The following is an 18,096-nucleotide window of genomic DNA, read 5'->3' on the forward strand; positions in this document are numbered from 1 at the left end:
TCCCTTCCTGTCTTCTGAGTTCATTCCTGGTCTAGTGCTGCCCTTGTGATCATGTGTGGTTGCTGGTTCTAAGCACCAAGGACCTCCCTGGTGTTACTGTTCACCTGATGGATCTGTCTGTGGTTGGGACAAAATTTGTATCAAAGAGTTGAGTTCAGGTCCAAGCCCAAAGGATCAGGGTTTCTGCAAATGGCAGGCACAGAAAGATGGGCAGTAGGTTGCTTCTGTTTCTATATAAGATCAAAGGATTGTTGCTTTTTTTAGGTGTCATCAAGTTGAGTATGACTCGCAGCAACCCTATGAACAAAGGATCTGAACCCTGTTCTATCCTGCGCCATCCTCACACTTTCTGACACACAAGAGCCCACTGAAGCAGTCACTGACTGTGTCAATCCACCTGAATGAGGGTCTTCCTCTCCTTTGCTGACCTTCTACCCTTCCAGGCATCATGTACTTGAAATAGTACCTCTTAGCAACATGCCTAAAGTATGTGAGGTGAAGCTTCACCATGCTTGCCTCCAAAGAGCACTCTGGCTGCTGCACCCTCTCCAAGACATATCTGTTAGTTCTCTTGGCTGCCCACAGGATGTTCAGAGCTCTTCTCCAATACCCCAACTCAAAAGGGTTAGACATTGTTTTTCATCACTAGTTAATCTTCCTCTAGGTTTTTCAACAAGAGTCAGCAGAAAGCTTTCCAACTCCATGTGAGAAAATACCTTGAACCATCCTTCTTTCTTTGCCACAGTAAGGCTTGCTAAAAGAACTTTCCGCTGATCTTTACATATAAGATAGTATTTCCAAATAAATGAAGCAGTCAATGAGAAAGTAGTTTTACATATCTACTTAATAATAAACATAAACATTACAGAGGTGGGAACAGAAGTAAAACTACAAAGCAAACTATTTCTCCTGGGGCAAAATTGTGTATTTAGCATGTTGTTGTTGTTGATTGCCATTGAGTAGAGAATGACTCATGGCGACCCTATGAACAAAAGGCCTGAAGCCTTCCTGTAACTATCTCATTTCTCAAAGTTCATAGAGTTTCCAGAGGCATGTTGTTTAGGAAGTGGATGCTGCTCCTGCTTCCACAACAGAAATTTTGTATCTATGTACATTGCAGAGTTCGTATTGTTTTGCTACTTGGGATTCTTTTCACATCTGAAAATATAATGCTTGTGAATTTATGTATATGCTCGCTGCATAATAATAAGGTTGGTCTCCATCTGACTCCTTGTTAAACATAAAGTTTCCATGTTCATTAGCACAACATTTGATAACATAAAAAAATCCTCATACTTTATTTCCCTGGTGGAAATGTTTTATAGAATGATAAACATTAAATACTTGCCCCTTAGAACAACTTGTCTTAGAATTTAGTCCATTTTCTGCAGGGGATTTTCTTATGTGTGCACACAAATGACATATCACTTCTTAGGATTTATAAGAATGAATTTTGCAATATGATTAGACATAAAGGGAGTTAAGATTAGATAACCAAACAGAAGAATCTGCTTTTGATGACTCTCAGGTTAGAATACAAAGACAGGAAATAAGACTGTAAATCTAGGGTACATGTCTAATCAGAGACTCTAATCAGAACTACCACCTTTAAAATCAGCAGAGTGTTATTCTAATGATTTGGGGCCAAGATGATTTTTAGAGAGCAAGTTTGAAGAGTTTATAACTAACAGAGACATCATACCTGTATTCATTTTGACCTTGGAGGGGTTGTTATTAAAATCTTCAGTTTTCCTGTGGAAAAAAAATGATGCATTAATTTGTTCACTAGTATGTGGCACAAAACATCATCAAAGCATGGTTTTTACAGTGTGTGTGTGTGTGTGTGTGTGTGTGTGTGTGTATCTGTGAATTAATATTGCATTAGCATTAGTTTCATTGTAATCTTGGCTTAATATGGTAGGCAGAATTTATAATTATATTCAAATTAAGATTTAATCATCATATCACTGTTAGGGTATGGTCCAGCTGATTTGACTCATATTGATGCTATGTCACGGGGTACAACTATCCCACAAGGTTTTCTTGACTATAAATTTATGGAGATTGCTAAGTCTTGCACCAGTGGGTGAATTTGAACCACCAACATTTCCAGTTATAAGCTGAATGCTTAACCATCTGTACCACTAGGACCCTTTCCTATTATCATAGACCTGTGATTTTGTTTAATGTTAACCAATACAGATGGAGATGGTAAAGAAACAAATGTTGAGGAAACTTAATTTAAAATACTAAAATTTTCTTTCACAAACATTTATACTAATTGTTTTTGTTCACTAATTGTTTGTGTCTTCATGCAAAATTTTAAAAGATATACTGGTACTTTTGAATGTACCATGGACTGCCAGGAAAACAAACAGATTCATCTTGGAGAGGATTAAACCAAGCTGTTCCTTGGAGGCAAGGATTCTGGGGCTTCATCTGACATACTTTGGACATGTTGCCAGGAGGGACGGGTCCTTGGAGAGGGACATCATGCTTGGGAGGGTTGAGGGACAGCGCAGGAGGGGAAGACCCTCTATGAGATGGATGGATTCGGTGACTGGGGCAATCGGGATGGGTGTGTCAGAGGCGGTGCGGTTGGCGCAGGATAGAGCAGGGTTTAGAGCTGTTGTGCATAGGGTCTCTATGAGTCGGAAACGACTCGACGGCACATAACAACAACAACAACAACTGGTACTTTAGACCTTTACTTTGTATGTATGGATCAATTTATTTTGAGGGAATAGTTGATGCATTTAAGGCACATTTTGAGGACACAGTAAAGACAAATGATATTAATTGCTATTTTTTTAGAGAATTTTAATGATTTCTTTGGATGTGCTAGCAACAGGGGTCTGTCCCAGAAGCAGGAAATTATGTTTAGAAAGGCAGAGAGTCAATGAAGAAGAAGAAGATCCAGAAAGAGATGGGTGGTCATGGCTGAAACAATGACCTTGAACACAAGGGAGATTGTATGATGTGGCAGGATTGGACAATGTTTCATTCCTTCGTACACAGGGTCCCTTAGAGTTGACTGGATGATACACAACAAACCCAACAATAGAAGAAAACCACTTCTGCTTTATTATCAAATATTGTGTTTTTTCCCAATAAAGCATTTTAGTTTGATCCATGGCAACTAGGACTAATTTATCATAAATGATTAGCAGAATGGTGCCTGTCCTAGGAAAAACATTTTCCCATTTCTTTATTATTTATATGTGAGAGAATTTTACTCTTTCCCTGGCACATGTCATAGCCTAGTTTTTTTAGTTTCTTATTTATAAATATCCTAAGACCAAAGAGGAATGACATGCTCAGAGAGGAAACAAATCTTGTAAGAACAAGAGATTTCTGAAAGGGATGTCTACCTTGGCCACTTCTCCTCTGCTCCTGAGTAGGGCCCATTAGATTTCCACAAGAACTTTCTCAACACACCACATTGACAATTTGATACATTAGTACTCTGCCATTTAATTATTTTACAATATTTACTTAGCCCTTGTATAAAGGGGATGAGCAGGGGTAGAGCTGATGTGAAATTATCAACTGTCCCTGGGTGATGCAAATAGTTAAATGTTCAACTACTGTTCAAAGATTGATGACTGGTACCTACCTACAGGTAACTAGGAAGAAAGAGCTGGAGAGAAGCTTCTAAGAGATAATAGCTAGAAAAAATAATCCAGTAGACTAGATATACTCTGCACACAGAGTTGTAATCTGTGATAACAAACAAGTATGCTTTAATTTAAAAAGGCTCTACAAAGAATATCAGAGGAGCTTTCTGGCTTTCTAGGCTTTCTAGGCTTTGCTGAAGTGTGACTGTTCTCCTGTGTGTGTACAGTACTGTAATAAAGTAGCATAAAAAACACACTTAAAAGGGATATTATTATGAACAGAGTGAATAAGGATCTTTTTTCCTTTGTTTTAACCTAAATTTAATTACTTTCCTTGATAATAAATACCAGGTAGTAATAAATATAATAGATGGATAAAGTTATAGAACTTCTGCCATTCCAATTTAATTTTTAGAGCTATAAACTGAAAGCAATACAGATGATTTCCATAGGCGTCCAATTTGCAGCCCTGACTGTGCTATCCTCTCCTCCATCTGCCTGGCCACAGTATTTTCAGGTAGGAGCAGGGGCGCACAGATCGTGCATAGAAGCCCCCATGGCCAGGACTTCATTTTGTTTCAGTGAACTTTACAAGAGAATTTCTCAGGTCAATTGATTTTAAAAATGTAATTGAAGGAAGCTTTGTTATGACTAATTTTACTTCTTATTTTTCAATGGAATCAAATAGAGATATTTTCTGTCTTCCTCCTCCTTCACCCACCCCAACACACACACACACACACACACACACACACACACACAGAGAAAATGTGACACATTTCTAAGAAACATTCCTTGGTAACCTTACTACTGCCTGTACTGAAGGGATGCCAAAGAAGTCAAAGAAGGCAGTGGTCAGCTCAGGAGCCTTGAGAAAGCTCTTTCAAATGTATTTATTTTAATCTCTCGGTAGCCAACCCCCTAATATGTTAACCTTAAATGGATAAAATAAATGGAAAAGAAAACCCTCGGGGGATGTGTGTGACCATGGCTGAGGAGGCAGCTTCTAAAACAAGAAGGGATAAACAATCTAAAGAAATTTAGGACTGTAAGGATATTTCTCAAATTCTCCTTCAGTATTTCTTTCAAAACTAGACACCATTTTATGTCTAAAAGCTCTGGTGGCTTAGGGGTAAGGAGCTGTGCTGCCAATCTAAAGGTACATGGTTTGAACCCTTCAGTTGGTCCCTGAGGAAAAGATGGACAATTGCCATCTGTGTGATTAACAGCCTTTGGAAACCCATTGGAAGGTGAGCTATGAGCAATTATGACTCAATGGCACCAAACAACGACTTATGTTTCAAAACGGAACAACAAAGATAGTAATTAAAATAACGCTAAATGAACAAGAAAACATCCAAGATAGAAAGAAGGTTAATTCTCAGCATATGAAAGTTGCTAATATGAAAGAATAAATGTTTTTTACATTAAGTTAGGGAGCAACTTATTGTTTGAACACAACCTATTACTAGTAGAATAATATTAACAAGAACAAACAAAAGCTCCATAAATACTTGAATTTTTTGTGATGCATCCTGTTACCTAGAAATGTAATTTGTGAGAAGTTCCCCCCTGCCCCATCTTCTTCTTCTTCTAACTTCACATTGTTTTAAATGTCAGAATGTGAAATGACGAACTTCCTCATCAGGCAAGACACGTTCCAAGTTGTTAAAAGAGGAGCCGCAGTGACTGAGCTCTGAGAAGAACCTGAAACTGGCAGATTTCTTAGGGGACTATTGAAAAGGCATGACTCTATTCCCATTATTTTACTAAAGCCATTAACAAATCCATGACTGAAAAACCCTCTTTCGACATTTTAAGCTCAAGTGAAACCAATCCCCTTTGTCCTTTTCTGAAAAAGTGTCTTTGATGGTGCTTACATAACAAGCACAGATTATTCTGGAAAGCATCAAATTCCTAGAGTGTTTTTCATGCTCCTAGAGGGGACAGTATTTCAAGTATTCTCTTAAATTGGAATTGAACCAGAGCCAAGACTATTAAAACTTATTATAAATACCTTGAACCTCAGCAGACAATCCATAGAGCAAACAATTCTGTGCAGTAGGGGACGTGAAGCTATAGTTACTGAAGTTTAGTTATTGCCAAAACTTTATACAAAAGGGAACTTCATATGTAGTATAATTTGTATGTAACAATGAATTTGCTTTTCTCATGGATCAGAACTGCCTTCATTTCCAACATAACAGCTTGTATTGGCTCTTCAGGCATGGAGATCAACATAGTTTGTGCTCTTAGCTATGTAATTGAGCCCAAATGTCTTTCAATGATCAAGACTCCCGTTGTAAAGACCAGAGGTAAAATACTTTGTCTAGTTTTCGACAAAGGATTCTGTGTAAGTAATTTATTTTTTTAAGACTTGAATCAAAGTACTAAAGCCAGCTATAAAAATATAGAGCTAGGAAAAAAAAACAAACTGGCTTTCAGGGACCAGGGCATTGTCTCCTTAATCAGACTGTGACAGGATTAGTAGTATTCATAAACCTCAAATTATCAATTATCATTAATTAACCTCATATCTGTTGCTGACGTTTATCTTCAGGTTTCATTCATTTGTGTGGCCACGAGCCAGGCACGCTGACTCTCTAGCATTTAGCAACAACAGGACAACATTTGCTTTGAAATGCTCACAGTAAATAATATTGTTTATTTAGTTCTTCAGGGAGCTTGGGTAGCCTAGTGGCAAGTGGCTGCATTGCAATTCTGAAGGCATATGGTTCAAGGCCCCTAAGTGCTCCGCGGAAGAAGGATGGACAATCTCCTCCCGTGTGATTAACTGCCTCTGCAAACCCACCAGAGGGTCAGCGATGGGTCGGTTCCCATTCTACAGTCCTCCTCCTCCTCGTCCTCCTCCTCCTCCTCTTCGTCTTCCTCCTCCTCCTCCTCTTCCTCCTCCTCCACCACCACCACCACTACCACCACCACCACCACAACATTTAGTTCTTTATCTTCTTTGACTTTCAAATGCTAAAACTCCAACTCAGCCTGTTTACTGAATGGTTTCTCTGAATTGGTAGCTTATACATAAGAAGCTCTGGGAGTATGATGGCTAAATACTCGGCGGTAGCCTTTCTGGTAAAAGTTACAGCCTTAGAAACACTGTGGAACAGTTCCGCTTTGCCCTATCGCGTTGTTTTGAGTTGGAACTGATTCTATGGCAGTGGTTTTCTTGGCGGGGTTGTATGACACCACCAGCAGTGGAGGCTGTGGCCATGCAGAGCCTCCTCCCCATAAGAACTCTGTAAATCCCTCCCCACACTTCTGAGCCAACAGTGTCTGAGGATAGATGCTCAGCGCCGTATAAATTAAAGCATACATACATGTGTGCTGGGTTAGAACACGTTCAACATCGTTTCTGGGAATCACTCATTACTCAGCATTCACTGCTGCTGATCTGACTACAGCTGACCCTCCAGCTGGATTTCAAAGGTTGTCAATTGCACGGGAGGAAGATGCCATTCTCTCTTCCAAGAACTGCTGGTGGATGTGAACGGCCAGAGGCGTCACCTTGAGGATTAGCTGGATACCTCACCTACAGACTACATTTTCAGAACTCTAGCAATAAAGAGAAGTAAGTACTGCAAATAATGCAGAAACGTAAGAATATGAGTCCATTGATGATTTTTTAAAAAAAGAACAACGTAAAAAATGTTGTTCTAATCATTCTAAATTTCCTACTAACTAGAAACATGTCTTGAAATAAGAGTAATGTAAGTTTTTTCCGAGGAAATGAAGTCGTTTTCCTGATTTTGACACTTTGCAGTGTTCAATACTTATAGATTTCCCCCAATGGCCATGCTGGTTAGAAGAGACTGGCAGAGACCTGCTAACCTCTAGGCAAGTCGAAGTCTCCTAATCAGTGAATCACTTCCTTCGTTAGCAATAATGAGATGCTGATTTCTTTTCCCAGTAAGTAGCCATTTGATTTGATATTGCTTCAGTATCCTGCTTTCATGACATTTTGTGTGTATAAAATCTTAGGATGACTCAGAGTATACACATCAGCCAACCCAATGCTGTGGACTCCATCCCATTGCAAAGTGGCCCCACAGGACAGAGGACACATGCCCGCAGGGTTTCCAAGCTGTGATCTTTACAGAGGTGGACGGCCACCGTTGTCCCCAGATGAGCAGAGGAGGAGTCTGTACTGCCCACCTATCAGTGATCAGCTGGGCACTGACCCACTGCTTCACAGGGGTTCCTACAGCACTCATATCTTAAGCACTTACAAACAGATCTTAACAGGACAAAGTCATTTCCTCAACTGAAGGTACTAGAAAATATTTCTATTGGCTGTTATATGAAAATCAAAAGCCAAACGGCTCTCTAATGAAAACAAACCAGATCTGGTGAGTCAGGCACATTATCAAAGAGAATTAATGAGGATTAATTAGAATATAAGAACATGAGTCACAAGTGAACTGAATAGTATAAGATGAATAGGTTGTAAAATCAGGCAGATCTGAATTTAAATCCCTGTTTTGCCAATGTCTAACCTTCTAAACCATTTATGTCACTATGATCTTTCCCCTCCCCCTCCCCCTCCTTTCTCCTTCATCTCTCTTTTCTATCTTAGCTTTAGCAACAGTAAGGAGCCCCCCACTCCCCTCCCCCAACAGCAAAGGATCTCAAACCTGCAAACTGGCACCTTTCCCACTCACAAATATTTCAAATCTTTGGAGGCAGCCTTTCCCTTTTGATTGAGTCCTGATAAAAATCTAGACTTTCCTGAAAATCAGAGGATGTTATTTCCTTGTTTTAGATTGAATCAAGCCACTCTGGTTCTTAGGCTCATTTGGATATATTCTCCCAAGTACCCTACTCCTAATTTAACAACACATTGGGAAAGAAAAGGAATTCTGCTTTCTAAACCAGCTTTTTCCTTCTTTCTTTAACAGATTTTTCTTTCAAAGGGAACATTTTAGGGCTTTTTCTATTGCTCTAAGAGGAGAGAGACTTAATCAAATAGTTACATCAAGCATTTGTCTTATATCCCAGCTGTAGTCAGTGCTGCAGAAGTTAAGAGAAAGTGACATTTTAAAGTTGTGATGATTAGCTTTTTTAAGGCCCTTCCCATTACCTTTGACAGCTTATAACCCTGGTGATGGCTGGAGGAAAAGAGATGTCTATAAAGTGTCACATAAAAAACTGTGACAAATTGCAGAGTGGTAACATCCTGATGGAAGCCACTTCTGTCTTGTTCATCAAGTGACAGTGTCTTCCTTCATTCCACTGTTGGACAGAGGGGCTATAAATTCCTATTTGAGAAGCAACTCTCATCTTTTAAAAGAACCATAGCTTGCTGTTTGTGCTTTGACAAGTTTTCCCAGCTGCTTTTAAATTTTAATAAATTTCTATTACAAAACAACTGATACCGGAGGAAGATTCATCAACAACCTTCATTATGCAGATGCCACAACCTTGCTTGTCAAAAGTGAGAAGGATCTAAAGCATTTGCTGTAGATCAAAGATGATAGTCTGCAATATGGATTGAAGCTTAACACAAGACAAAGATTCTCACCACTGGGCCAATTGGCAGCTCCATGACAGATGGAGAAGAGATTGAGATTGTTAACAATTTCAACTTGCTCGGCTCCACAATTAACACTCTTGTTACCAGCAGTCAGGAAATAAAAAAAACACAACAAATTTCATTAGGAAAATCTGCTGTCAGGGATCTCTCCAGAATTATGATGAGCAAAAAAGGTCAGATTTAGGTGTGCCTGATGCAGTTCATAGTCTTTGCAATTTGTTGCTAGGCATCAAAGAGCTGGACAATGACAAAGGATGATAAAAAAAATCAATACCTTTGACTTATGGTGCTGGAGAAGAGTATTAACCGTATAATGGACTGCCAAGAAAACAAATAGGCCTGTTTTGGAGAGGGTGAAACCAAGTTTTTCCTTGGAGACTAGGATTTTGAAGCTCTGTTTCACATACATTTGGCATGTGGCCAGGAGAGAGCAGTCCTTGGAAAAGGACATCATACCTGAGAGGCTGGAGGGACAATGCAGGAGAGGAAGACACTGGATGAGATGGATTGACACAGTGACTGTGGCAATGGGGGAAGATATGTTAGGGATGGTGAGTTTGACTCAGGAATGATAAAAAAAGTAACAGGTTAATGTAATCCCTGAGGAAATTGCAAATGTTTATTGTGCTTGGTTACCAACCAAAAATTTGAAGAGTAGTGTCTATTCAGAGGTACCTTCAAAGAAAGGCCTGGTGATGTACTTCTGAAAGATTTGTGGAGGACAGTTCTAATGTGTCACATGTGAGATTATCTATGTTGAAGTTTACTTGATGCCAATTGGTTGGTTGTTTTTGTGTTGGGTTTGTTTTTTATTTTTTACCCCTTTTTAAAGTTTAGCTTTGCATTTATGTGCTTCACTATGTTTAATTCTAACTTTGGAAAGGAATCTTGGGCCAATATTGTTTTTAAATACTTGAGGAAAAGAGAAATGACTGATCCAAGAGCAGTCACAAGCTGCGACTGAAAAAGCAGCTCAGCTCTCCATCCCCTTAGCGGAAGCAACTTATTTTAAAACAACTTAAAAAGTTACTTGAAATCCAGATCATTCCCTTCAATAAAGTACTTAATTAAGTGCTAAATCATGTGTGTCAGGGCTCAGGGAAAGGGAAATAGCAGGAGAAGGCTACCCTCTTAGATGGAAAATAACGGCTGTTAACAGAACAGCAACTGTCGGACTCTTCTGAGAATCGTACTCAAGTAATGGTTGTTAATGCCCAGTATTGTGTTTACCTAACTACTTCTCAAGTCCAAATGGAAAGCATGAACTAGTTTTCTATGTCTAGACCAACAGCTAGTCCTACATTTTTCTCCTGTCATTCTCAGTATTTTAAGCTAGCAATCATATTTAATTTGATGGATTTCCATGGCAATATAATTTTATAAAATGGCCACAGCTGTAATTCTTCTTATTATTAATTGACTATTAAAGAAACAGCCACATTTTCTCTGATTCAATAAATGTGTTTCCTGAACACCCGAAAAAAATGTTGATACAACAAAGCAACATAAAAGTTGTTGTGGTAAACTTGTTGCCATACATAGGTATGGATATGCAAAATGGTAAAATTCAACTTGCTAAGTATATCTATTGTGGGATGAGGTGAAAGAAGTTTGCTTCTATTTAACCTCGAGTCTTAAATGCTAAAGAATGCTTCTCTTGTAAAGTTTATTTTAAATGAAAATGTACCTTAAGCTCCTTTTACGTCTTCTCTTCCTGCTGTCTATTTGGTTCTGACTTAGAGCAACCCTCCATCGGGATTCCTAGACTGAAGATTGTAATGGAAGGAGATTACCCACCTCTCTCTCTTGGAGTCACTGGTGGGTTTGAACTGCTTGAGACATGAGGCCTTTGGGTTAGTAGTACAAGTTGCTACTGACTGTGTCCCTAGAGAGCCTTTAAGTCCCTTTCAACAACTCTCCAATTGCCCTCAAGTTGGAGCGACTCCTACCTGACCCTTCAGGGGTTTTCAGTGGCTAGAACTCGAGGAAACTGCCCATAATTCTCCCCAGGAATAGTCAGGGGACTCAAGTGCCTATTTTTGGGTTGGTGGTACAACTCCTTCTTACTAAACTACCAGATCTCCCTTTTAAGTGCAGATTAATGTAACTTAGCTAGTCTAGGGAAATTCAATGAAGAAAATGAGGAAATAGGGGAAGAGATTATCTTTGAAAAAATGTTAAACATCTTAAGATTTCAAACTTCTAACATTACTCTTGAGCCTAGGACAGTTTATAACATTAAAGGAGAATTGATGCCTTTGAGCTGTGGTGCTGGGGAAGAGTATTGAGGGTACCAAGGACTGCTAGGAAAACAAACAGATTCATCCTGGAGAGGGTTAAACCAGGCTGCTCCTTAGAGTCAAGGATTCTGAGGCTTCGTCTGACATACTTTGGACATGTTGTAAGGAGGGATTGGTCCTTGGAGAGGGACTTCATGCTTGGGAAGGTTGGTGGACAGCACAGGAGGGGAAGGCCCTCTAGCAGATGGATTGATTCAGTGACTGGGGTAATCGAGATGGGTGTATTGGAGACAGTGTGATTGGCACAGGACGGAGCAGAGTTTAGGGCTGCTGTACATAGGGTCGTTATGAGTCACAAATGACTTGAGGGCACATAGGGTCGTTATGAGTCACAAATGACTTGAGGGCACATAACAACAACAACAACAACAACAACAACAACAATGAAAATAGGCAGTAATGACTAAATGATAAAAGGTTAGGTGAATGAATAATAAAGGGGAAAAAAGTAATTTCCAGAAGCTTTTATGGAGGTATCCCTTGAGAGGTATACTTTTGTTAGCTGTTATTTTCAATTTGGGATAAAAGAAAATGGCATAGTACAGAAGGCCCACAGGAGAGGTGTACATAATAAATTGAAAGTTAGGTTGTCTCAGTAAGCTGAATTAAACGTTAACGTAGATAAACATGAAGTCCAATGGTTTGGTTAAAATGAATCATTCTCCAACTAGGTTGAAGAGACTGACTTCTTAAAATGTTTGATGGATTAAGTCTGCTGGCTTCACTTGTATTAAATATGATTAAATCTATATTACATGAACAGTGACTATTCCACAGAGGCCATGCTGGGGCCAGGGCCTCACGCACAAAGGGACCTTCTCTGCTTGTTGTCTGGACGGAAGTGAATCCATAGACAGGTTCCAGAGGCTGTTACCAAGTCCTGAAGGGAGGCTACCGAGAGATAAGGTAAAAACTGGTGCTGGGGAGTGTTTGTAGCAAAAAGAGGAGGTAACTATTTTGTATTGACACTTACTGAAATGTGTCCCTCAAATATATGTATTGAAACCGTTGTGCCTGTGATTATATAAATAAAAACTATTAATGGCTCAGTAATTTAGCTCTTGGTTGCTAGCTGGAAGATTGCTAGTTTGAATCCACCAGAGGCTTCATGGAAAGATAAGCCAGTCTAATTCCATAAAGTATACAGTCCTAGAAACCCTATGTGGCATCTCTGCTCATCTCTGCTCTGTCCAGTGGTGTTCCTGTGGGTCAGAAAGGACCCGACATCAATGAGATTCTGTTTCTATCTGTAAATATGATCTTTGAAACAAGGCTTTTAAGTTCTGTGACTAGGTAGGGTGTGTTCTCAATCTAATTACTTCTGAGTGATAAAAAGAGCAGAATTCACACACACACACACACACACACACACAAAGTCGGGCGTGTTGTGGGAGAGACTTTAAGAAACACCAAACCTTCTTCCCACAGGAAAAACTCTGCCAAGGTGTATCAAGCCCTCCAAAGGGGAAGCAGTCAATTCCCTTATGACTGCGACAATTTCATCCTGTTACGCTTGGAGACCTGGCAAAATGTGGCTGCGCGTGCGACAAACATTTGAACAATTTTTAGACAGTGTTTGTTTAGAATTCAGGGATCATGCATTCTTTAATGGTGCTGTTTTGTTTTCTTTTTTTTAAATTTCTTTTCTACAAAAGAAAAAAGTGACTGCTCACGAGACCACAAGTTAAATGAAATGCTTGTCTTTTCATGTTCTCTGTTTCTCTCTTCCTCAAAGTAACAATTTGGGTTTCAATATTGAAATGTTCTGAAGAAAATAAAGACATTAAACATAAAAAAAAAAAGAAACACCAAGCCAAAATCTCCCCAGACACTAGAAACCAGGGGAGGCCCACAGACAGAGTCTACCATGTTAAGACTCTGATTAGAACTTCTAGCCTCCAGAATTGGGAGAAAATAAATGTTTCTTTTTTAAAGTTGCTTTCTTGAGGTATTTGTCACCAAGCAATTAAAACAAGATGTATCCAATTTTTCCAGTCTTTCAATCTCTGGAAAATCATCCCCACATCCCTTAGGGTTAATGCTCTCAAATAACCTAGATTTATGCTTTGAATTGACAGAAAGATGAGTGGATAACAGTTGTAACTAGATGCTTCAATATTCTCTTAAGATGTACCTGAGTTTGAGAAATAGGATATTCAAGTGAGCCTATCTGTCAATGACAGGTTTTTAACAATCTAGTTTAAGACTCTCATAAGAAACAATGTAAACAAGTTTGTCCTAGAAGCAAATGCTTTAAGACTCCTGAATTAGATGACAAAATGAGGCCTGATATCTATTGCCCTTTTGTTCAGTAAAATGTCAACCCAAATGACCTCAGTTCTAGTTCTTATCCATTCACATGGTCCCAGCAGTCTTTTTTATACCTAATATAGACCTTTATTCCCTAGCACTATTTAAAGCGAAAACTTTCACTCAATACACCAAAAATAGATAAAGAAAACAACACAAAAGTTTATACTTACAATGCCCATTGGATAAGAGCAAAGTTTGTCTCAAGAAAGGTTTTGTCTGTATAATATTCTTACTTATTTGGCATTTTCTTCCTTTAGTCTAAGCTAGTTGAGGGTCTTCAAAAAGTAGAAAAAAAATGTAATTTTGATTTTTTTTCACCTCTAAGAAGATATGAACTCTGGCATGAAGTCTGGTCCCCCCTGCAGACACTGATGGATGAGTTGAGAAGTGATGGCAAAGGCCCGGTTGGGGTTTTCTTGCTCACATGGATTCTACCCTGGCACTCAAGAGACTGTTTACTTTAGGTCCACTGTTACCTGCCCGGACATCCCCATGACAAAAATCAGATATACATTGACTTACAAATATACTATTTCTCTCCTTTGCTGCTGTGTACTGTTGAGTCAGAAGTGAATCACAGATGACTCTCCAGTGGGTTTTCAGAGGCAGTTAAACTGCATGGAAGGAGATTGCTCATCTTTCTCGAGGCGAGCAGCTGGTAGATGAGAACTGTGTACCTTTGGGTTGGCAGCACATTCCCTGAGTACTAAGCCACCAGGGTCACTATGAGTTGTAGTCAACTTGATGGTACATAACAACAACAATGTCAGCAGAGTTCCCTATTGATTGCTGCAAGGTGTGTCAGAGTAAAATTGTGCTCCCTTAAGTTTTCAGTATAGAGTTTTGGGAAATACTTTATCAGACCTTTGTTCTAAGGCACCTTTGGGTGGATTCAAATCACCATTTTTTCCCATAAGCAGCCAAGAACATTAACTGTTTGTACCACTCAGCAACTCCATACAGTGGGGAAACATTTAATAAGTTATTATCAGAATTTGTGTTATCTGCTCTTCCAGTGTCAGAGTCAAGGGTAAGAAATACAGCTCATATTGAGAGTGAGCAAAAGATAATGCTTTAACCCAAACCTCCTTTTTTGTGGCAATAACAACTTTTCCCACGGATAATAAGTGATAGAGCCTGAATTCAACAATCTAAGTTTAAGGGAATTTTCTAGTACTTAATTTTATATTATGCTCTCTGTTGTATAGAAGTGGTGTTAGATTGTTTGAAGGGTTGTTACTGTATGCCTGGGCACTTAACGTCATTTTTTTTTTAGGCCCAAATGTCTTCCTCCCTCCCCAAATATAATTTATTTCAGTAGTAAAGTAATATAGTTGTAATGGCCCAAATGTCTTTAATTTACAAATTTTAAGACTTCTACACCATGAAAGTACACAAGATCCTCTTAAGTAGTCTAAAATTTGCTGAATCCAAGAAGGGTACACTGGATCAAAAAATAATTTTTGAGTTATTTTTTGTGCACCTCATGGTGATTTCCTACATGGTTATTCATCATATCAAGAAGAATCTAACTGGGAAATATTTAAAATTTTATTTTCATACTAAAAGCCCGATGATCAGACTTCTACAGGTATGTATTTCTGGTAGACTCAGGAAGAGATGAGGTGTGTATTAACACCAGTCAATGTTCTCATCCAAGACTCTCTCTTGGCTGGCAGCAACTATTGTCGTAAGGTGCCAGAACACTTGCCCCATCCTGTACCATCCTTCCAATCTCTGCTGTGCCCAAGCCCCTTGCTGAGGTCATTGTATCAATTCATCTCCTCGAGAGTCTTAATTTCTGCAAAGAGATTTTCAGAATGTCTTTTACATAACATCTAGCTTGCCCTTCAACTAGACTGTCCATCTAGAGATTAGATTTTGTCTAAAATAATACCTATTTTCTAAATTGACATCAAGACAATCTCTACCAAAAAGAAATCATCTTCACTCATTAAATTTTCATAACTTTAAAAAAAATCTTTCTTTCATCCTTGGTAGTGTGGGGACAGAGACATTGGGGATGGCAAGAATTATGACTATATTTTTATTCTCTACTAGATTTACAGTAAGGAAGGCCTTTAAAAGAGACAAGTCACAAATACTGTTAGACATTCCAAATGCTACATTCTTTTGCATATCTCAAATTTCAAAGGGCAAAGTCTATTGACCTTCATAAAATGTTAAAAGCTGTTTTCTTTGAAGAACCAAAAAGCTAAAAGCTGTAAGCACACTGTGTTCTACACTCATATTTTAATTACATTTTCTTACTGGCTGAACCAAACATGTCACCACATGCTAAATTACAATAGCATGAGAATATAGTGACATTTCAAGATGTTAGCGTTTGGTTATTTTTTGTTTTTGTTTTTTTTTTTAATGTGGATGATTGCTTTGGTTGTACTGGAAAAAAAAAAAAGCATAGCACAAATAATTGTTAAAGTCTTCTGACCCAAAAATATTTAAATCAGCCTATGCTCTATTTCTGAAGTTCTAAAATAGGAATATTTACTTGGCATAAATTTTAGTTTAATAAAATTGACTCCTTGTAAGGCTACTACTATAAGATAAGGCTATCTTAATTTAGAATAATTGGGAAGACACTGAATTTGGTAGAAGTATGAAATATGGGTTTTCCTGAAAATGTGGTTTTATTTACAAATATAAATTAACTCTAGGATAATGTTCAGAGTTTGCATTTTATGTGATACATAAGAATGATTGCAGTGAGCTCTGGTGGCCTAGTGGCAAGAAGCTGCACTGCAATCTCAGAAGTGAGCAGTTTGAAGGCACCAGATGCTCTGTTGGAGAAGGAGGGACAATCTCCTCCGGTACCAGTCAGATTCGATTTGACTGTACCCACAAAAAGTAATTTTTTTAAAAAAATAAGAATAATGGCACCTAAAACATAAATTAACATGTACTAAATGTTCCTGGAGGGGAGTTCTACTGGCTCGAGGGTAAGGAGTTATACTGCCAATCCAGAGGTAAGCGGTTTGAGTCCTCAAAAGAAATATGAACAGTCTTCTCTCATTTAATTTCCAACTTTGAAAAATTTGCTCAAGGGTCAGCTATGAGTCACTTGCAATTTGATGGCACATAATAACAACTACAACAACAAAAGCTGTTATAAGAAGCCTTAGTGTTGCAGTAGATTAGGCACTGGACTTCTAACTGAAAGGTCAGAGATTTGAATCCACTAGTTAGTCCAGAAAAGAAATATGGAGCAATCTGTTTTTATAAAGATTTACAGCCTTAGGAACCCTAACTATATTATATTTCTACTATTCCCTATACTATGAGTTGAAATCTACCGAAACAGAGTGGATAAATGTTCCTGGTAAGAATTTTATCCTTCACATTTCCCTTTCCCTGTTGCTACGAATCATGCTTGATAACAAAGTTGTTATTGTTTGAGAAGTAAAATGAGAGACACTCATCTTTGTGAAAAGGGCAATATACTTCCACACAACCCCAGAGCTCATTTGATTAAGAGATTTGGGCATGCGAGAACATGGCTTCCAGTTCTTATTTGATATTGAACAGAGTTTGAGCACAGATTAAGGGAGAGTGGGGAAAATTGAAGTCTGTGAGTAGTTAATGGTGATAGAGGGCTAAGAGCCTGGTTCCTACACCAGGACCACCTTGGTCTTCTGGTGGGAGACAGGAGCGTGCACACACACACACACACACACACACACACACACACACACGGTCTGTGTTCCTTTTCATCTGCTTTACCACTTGTTTGTGGACGCTTATTTCTCTAATTCAGTATATGACCACCTTGAAGTATATGAAGACTCTAAAGCATCAAGAAATACCTTTATTACTTCTGGCTGGATTTATTGTTTTGTTGTTTTTAGTGAAATAGCATTATGGAAATACTCATCAAGATGGACAATTGATTTAAATATTGGACATACTCATTACAAAGGTACAGAGTTTGAGATTTACATATTCTTTATGTAAGCACTAAGAAGCCCTAGTGGCACAGTGGTGAAGTCGTTAAATGGCTGCTAACAAAAGACTTTAACCTACCAACTACTCCACAGGAGAAAGATGTGACAATCTGCTTCTGTAAAGTTTTACAGTTTTGCGTTGGAACTGATATGATGGTAAGAACTTCAGGTTTATGGGCAGACACTACTTAGAAGGAAATCCTGGTTACCCAGTGGTAAGAAGTTGTGCTGCCAGTCCAAAGGCATGTGGGGTTTGAATCCATCAGCTTCTCCATGGGAGAAAGATAGGTAATCTCCTCCTGTGCGATTTACTACATCTGAAAACCCACCTGATGATTGGCAATGAGTTGGTT

General features: G+C 38.7%; 1 protein-coding gene across 2 annotated transcripts in view; it reads right to left on the reverse strand.

Annotated features, from left to right (window-relative positions):
* SORBS2 (sorbin and SH3 domain containing 2) overlaps window positions 1–18,096 on the reverse strand; it is a 252,030-nt gene that overhangs the window by 120,557 nt on the left and 113,377 nt on the right. Inside the window, exon 2 of one of the 2 annotated variants that reach the window (XM_006882251.1) lies at window positions 1,703–1,752. In XM_006882251.1, coding sequence (XP_006882313.1) covers window positions 1,703–1,712 — 10 coding nt within the window. In that variant the 5' untranslated portion in view covers window positions 1,713–1,752. Of the gene's footprint in view, window positions 1–1,702; window positions 1,753–18,096 lie in introns of those variants that run through there. The other variant, XM_006882252.1, reaches the window with a different exon arrangement.

The sequence above is a fragment of the Elephantulus edwardii genome, unplaced genomic scaffold (assembly GCF_000299155.1).
Source record: "Elephantulus edwardii isolate Elephantulus edwardi_28Jun2011 unplaced genomic scaffold, EleEdw1.0 scaffold00018, whole genome shotgun sequence".
NCBI classification, from domain to species: Eukaryota; Metazoa; Chordata; class Mammalia; order Macroscelidea; family Macroscelididae; genus Elephantulus; species Elephantulus edwardii.